Consider the following 6,272-nt stretch of genomic DNA (forward strand, 5'->3'; position numbering starts at 1 on the left):
AAATTTTAATTTAGCCCTCCTAAAATATTTTGTTTAGTCTTTTTTATATTACAAAATTATTTTTTCCCTAAAATTTATTCTCCGCCCCTATGTACAGTTGAATGTCATTTTCAATTATTTGATATAATACTTTTTAATTGTGTACAATATAATATTTAAAATTGGTTATTTTTATCATATAAATTAATTTTGGAACACTATATTAACTGCAATTAAAAGATGTTCATATTAACAAGCAATTAAAGTGTCATAGCGACATTCAATTGTATCCATACAGTGGGTTATGACTTATGAGATAGGAGTTTGTCTCAAATAATGGGAATCACATTTCTGAAAGTGATGAAGAGACGTAATTGATCATTTAAAAAATAAATAAATAAATAAAGGGTTAAATTAGCCTACTACGCTGAAGCTGCTATTTCTTTTTCTCAAATGGTAAGTACCCTTCTTTTGTTACATTATTAAAAATTTTTAAGACCTTGAAATATTGAAATATTGGCATGCAATGAAAGTCAGAGTAAAAAAAATATAAAATAAAATAAAGTATATTTTTTGTCCTTAAAATTTAATAAAAATTTTAAAAATATTCTTAGATTTTATTTTGTTTTAATTTTGTTCTACAAGTTTTCGATTTGCATCAAATTTATCCCTAATGACTAATTTTTCAAAAAAAATTATGACCACTTCAGGAATAACTTCACAAAAAGCAACCTTTAACACAAGAAAATCAAATATATTTATCATGCATTATTGTTGGATTAGTACTAAATTTTTTAAAATTTGGTTGTCAGAGGAATATATTTAATACAAATAAAAATTTTTTAGAATAAAATAAAACTTAAAAATATTTTTAAAATTTTTGGCGAACTTCAAGAATAAAATATATACTTTATCCTATAAAATAAAAAAACACACCTAAAGAAACATAACCATTTCTCCTTCAATATTCATGGTGTAACTTCTTGAGACGATAAGAAACTGAAATATCAGTTGATTGTATCCACCTATATTGTGTTGTCCTTTCTCTTCTTCAGGCACATATCTACCAATAAGTAGTTCCGTAACCATATTAAATATTCATCCTTTACTGTTGTGAAGTTTTTTTTCTCTCACATAACTCAAAACTGAAGGCTTTTTTCAGTGATTCTATTCATTTTCATCGCTAAAATTGCTAAAGCCTCCCTAGACAATGAAGTAGCAGAGCATGCAAAGAAGAACAACAATTTGGTATTGGCCCTTGAAATGCTACCTTCTATAGCATTCAATTGCAAAGAGCTATTCCTTCCAAAACCTGTCAGGGTTAGAATAGATCCATTGAGAGAGGTTCTTGAAAGAAAAATGATAGTTTGTGTGTAAATTATGGATAGTTTTGATTCATTCTGGTTAGAACTTGAATCAGCACTTGTATATATTATAACTTTCCATGGAATAATAGAAATGACATTTTTGTTTTGAACAATTTTTCTCACTAGAGTTTGGTTTAAGAGTAAAAGAAAGAAGAAAATAATAGTTAATGGTTAAATTTTTTATATATAACTATGCATTTATCAGACTAAACTGACTACATTACACCTTTTTGGTGCAACTCTTTCCAAGACTTTGAAGTTCGTATCTTTTCAAGATCAACAATGCATTCATAATTCCTGGTAACTCCAATGGTCTTGCCTTGGTTATCAGTACATATTCTATTCATAATCACAATGCCTACCTGGTCTCTGTTGAGAACCACTGATCTGCTTCTGCAATGCCTTCAACACGGCCATTATTTCAGCAAATTCGGATCTCTGCAGTACTTAAGACTATCTATCATCCAGTCACACGAAAAAAAAAAAAACCAAAACACACAAAAAATGCAGTAATAAATTTTATGACATTAAGAATCTAAGATTCATTCTATAATCATATATCCACAATAATAAAAAAAAGGCATGATTATACCCTTCGAAAGATCAAATGTATATCTCCTGCAATTATTTGTGAAAAGGGAAATTTTAAAGAAATTAAATCCATAAACTGATTTATGCAGTACACACCACACAATATATAGTACATGAACAACCTAATTTCATTATAATGCTAAGATTGAATCCTCAAAGTTTATAGCAGCATCAACCATATTCTATCTTGTTTGAGATCAATTCATTTTATGTTTATTAGTCTAATATGAAGAGTGATTTTTGTGAAAGTAGCTATTATTCACTTCCATCTAAAACTGAATTTGAAGCTTATAATCAAAAGGTGGGTTCAACTAGAAACCAAATAAGCTGACAAAATATTAAATCAAGTGTCTCACAATTATTTCAAAGGGACAAACTGAAATCCAAGTATAAAGGAAAATTCATACTAGAGATCTTTAATATTGTCTGTGCCATGCTTTAACTTAACATGCTTGAGTTCACCTAGCAATCAGTAAGCATGGAACAAAGATGATATCCATGATAAGAATCCAAATACTCAACCACCAATACAAGGTCAATACCAGTTTCATAGAATAAGTTAATCAGCACTTAAGCAGTGAGGCTATATAATAGTTCAACTTTTGATTGCAAAAGAAATTGTATTAGCATTCAAAAATATTCTACAAGAACAAATGCAATTTCAATCTGTACAACATTGTTTCACTTTTAATTCTTTATTCTAACCCCACTCATCACAATGCAGAGAAGATTTAGAAAATACCAAAGAAATAGGTGTAGAAATAGTTGAAGTTGGCATTAGAATCACCAAATCTTTCATGACAGGTGTAGCTGATAACAGACAACAAAACCCTAAACCATGTTTTAATAATAAAAGCTTTTCAACATGATTTTAAACAAGAACAATGTAATAATCCCTATATAGGATTTTTCAATAAGAAATAATGAAATAATTCAATTAAGCATTAACTGCTGAGTAACATTAGTTCCGAAAATGAACAAGGGTTTTAAGATAACATTAATTACAACTGTACATTAATTATGGAAATGAACATAATGTACATATTTTCAATTGATTTCTAAGAATTAAAGCCGAGTAACATTAATTATGAAAATGAACAAAGGTTTTAAGATAATTCATATTTGAACCAAATTAGCCAAATTCCTAGAAATTCCTTCTTGCACAGACTTTTTTATTTGAAACATCAAGTGTAATCACAGACTTAGTATACAGGTTTCTTCACCTATGATCAGATTTTAAAAAATAACAAAAATGTTGAAATTGTCAACAAAAAAAGTGGGGTCATGCATTTAGTAGATGTATTTGTTTCAAAGATGGCAGTGAAAATCATACATCTATGTCATTAATCTTGCCACCGCATACCTTTTAGAAGAATTCTAAGAAGATTCAGTCAAATAAAACACAGTTGCTCATCAGACCAATCATGAGCTCTTAATTACTATCAAGAAATCTTAAGCATTAAGCCACCAGTTACAACTAGGAATATCCGCCGAAACAGGATGCATGATAGCCTTGGTAACAAAGACTAAAAAATCAGCCAATAACACAAGTTCAAAATTAATTCAATAACAGTGAGATAACCAAAATCAGAGTGATAGTGAGTTCATGGCATTTCCCAAATCCTCCAACCCAATAGATATAAAATTTACGAAGTTCTGTACAAATTTTGACAACAGAAAATTTATTAATTTGAGTTGATTTATTCCTCCTTAGTGTCTTTTCAATAAGCCTCTAGCAATCATTTCATGAAGATGTTTCAGCGCTTGATCATTTTCACCTTTTTCCAACAGAGCACGAATAGTTGTTTCGTAAGTTACAGCATCCGGAGAGCAACCATTGTCTTCCATTTCCAACTTTAAGGCCAATGCTTCATCAAGTAGGCTCTCTTTGCAGAGCCCCTTTATCATAACATTGTATATCCTTGTGTTTAGGTGATACCCTTTAATGGAAAGATCTTGAAAAATCTCTTTTGCATTTTTAAGCCATCCACTTTTGCACAGGCCATCTATAAGTATGGTGTATGTATATATATTCGGATCAATGCCACTCTCTTTCATTTGATTGAATAACATAAGTGCCTTGTCATGTTGTTTGATATTGAACAAAGCATCCAGCAAAGAACTGTAAGTGACTATATTGGCGGGTTGACCTCGATCATGCATCTTTTCAAGAAGCTCCAAGGCACAAAGGATTCTCCTTGATTTTCCCAAGCCATCAATTAGAGTATTGTAAGTTACCGTGTCAGGAACAAAGTTCTTGCGACGCATCTCTTCGAAGAGATTCAAGGCGTCATCGATCATTTTACTTTTGCAAAAGCCATTAATCATGATAGTGTAACTCCGAACATCAGGAAACACTCTATTATCGGCCATTGTGTTGAATACATATTTTGCCTTATTTACCTGATTAACCAAACAATATCCGTCCATTAAGCTATTATAAGTAACCACATTTGGTTTCACACCATGTTTTGTCATTACAGCCAACACATTCTTAGCATCCTTGATCTTTCCTTCCTTGCATAGTCCATCGATCAAAGTACTATAGGTATAAACATCAGGAGTAATGTTTCGAAGCACCATATCACTTAACAAATCAATGGCTTCCTTAAGTTGGCCCGCAAGGCACAATCCATAAATTAGAGTATTGTAGGTGATAACATTGGGAAAAATTCCCCTAGCAAGCATTTCAGAGTATAAATGAAAAGCCTCACTTACAAGTGTAACCTTGCAGAGGCTATCAATAATTGCGCTGTACATGAAGACATTAGGAGCAATCCCATGCCGTGGGATCTTTCTCAGCACTTGAATAGCAGCTGATGTGTGTCCGGTCTTACAGAGCCCATTAATCAAGGTACCATAAGTGACTTGGTTGAAGTGAAATCCATGAGCCAGCACTCTGTCATGAAAGCACACTGCTTTTTCAACACTACCAGAGAGACAGAGACCTTTCAGGATTGTTGTGAATGTTACCGTATCAGGTTGATAATCCATTCTGAAAATCTTGGCCAACACAGAGAAAGCAAGCGTCATACGACCCATGCCGCAGCAACAATTGATTAAGATATTCAAAGTGACTATGCTGGGCGCAATTCCACTGGCTTGCAATTGCCGAAAAAGGGAAATGGCGGTAGGGAAATGGTTGGTCTTGGCAAGAGATCCCAAAATCTTGGTGAATTGGATGATGGATGGAGGGCGACGCATAGAGAGCATGCGAGTGAAGGAATGAACAGCTTCATCAACTTGGCGAGTAGAATGAGAGTGAAGGGATGAAGAGGAAGGGAAGGAAACAAAATTAGGGATATGGAGAAGAGAATACCTAAAAATGAAAGTGAAACTTGAGGTTGAGGATGACAACATTTTAGTGATTCGCACATTCGCCGTTAAGTTAGAGGGAGTGCTCTTTGCTCTCTGGTCCAAGACGCAGACGACTAGACGTTGCTATCTCTGACAAATAGTTCTCTCGATTTTTATCCGGTATTAGTATATGTTTCAGGGATTTGTCTATAGTGAAAAAAGTATAAAGTGGTTCTTTAAGGTCTAAAGAGAATATGCTATTTTTGTGGCTGTGATGATTTCTTTCACTATTTTTTTATATTGCATAGATGACCTCTAATTTAGCAAAATTATAATAAATAAATTAAAAAAAAAGCCCAATTATACTAATAATTTTAAGTCGTAAATTTAGTGAAAAGAATATGTGAGCTTTTTGAGATAAACATGTATTTAGTAAAATTAATTTATTAAATAGGTTATCTATATATCGATCAAAATTTAATTTTAGTCTTTTTAAAATTAATAAAAAAATATATTAACCAAACATGCATTCTTAATATAAAACTAGTTTATTTTCCGTGATTTGCACAAGAATTTAAATTATAATCGTAAATAAATATTATTTAGTATGAATATAAATTAATTATTTTAAAATGATTGATAATATATATATATATAGTATGTAAATAATAATATTTGATGTATAATTTACTAAAAGTTTGTTTATTATTATTTTTTTAAATTGTAGCATGAAAAAATAGTAATTTTATTTTTTATTAGTTAAAAAATTTTTCATATTTTTTTATTATGCAATTAACTTGGTTAATAATTTTTATTATTATTTTCCTACCAAAAAAATATCAGCTTATATTATTCATATATTTTTTTTTAAAACTAATGGTATTATTATGTTTATTATTCTAGATAATTGGGTTAATTTGGGGTTAAAAATTACACAAATGTTATAAATCAATTTTAGTTACACGTCCTGGCTTGAATAGTTTTATGTATTTGATTCGATTTATGCTATTTAAATATAAATCGAATCAAATGAATTTG

General features: G+C 30.7%; 1 protein-coding gene across 1 annotated transcript; it reads right to left on the reverse strand.

Annotated features, from left to right (window-relative positions):
• Positions 1-3,552: 3,552 nt before the first annotated feature.
• Positions 3,553-5,325, reverse strand: LOC130983234 (putative pentatricopeptide repeat-containing protein At1g12700, mitochondrial). Its single transcript, XM_057907436.1, has one exon. The coding sequence runs from the start codon at positions 5,295-5,297 to the stop codon at positions 3,648-3,650; it is 1,650 nt and encodes a 549-aa protein (XP_057763419.1). The 5' UTR covers positions 5,298-5,325; the 3' UTR covers positions 3,553-3,647.
• Between the last annotated feature and the right edge of the window lie 947 nt (positions 5,326-6,272).

Source organism: Arachis stenosperma, chromosome 5 (assembly GCF_014773155.1).
Source record: "Arachis stenosperma cultivar V10309 chromosome 5, arast.V10309.gnm1.PFL2, whole genome shotgun sequence".
Lineage (NCBI taxonomy): Eukaryota > Viridiplantae > Streptophyta > Magnoliopsida > Fabales > Fabaceae > Arachis > Arachis stenosperma.

Excerpts from the sequence above, each read along its gene's own strand:
- LOC130983234 (XM_057907436.1), bottom strand. The coding sequence starts at position 5,297 with ATGTTGTCATCCTCAACCTCAAGTTTCACTTTCATTTTTAGGTATTCT.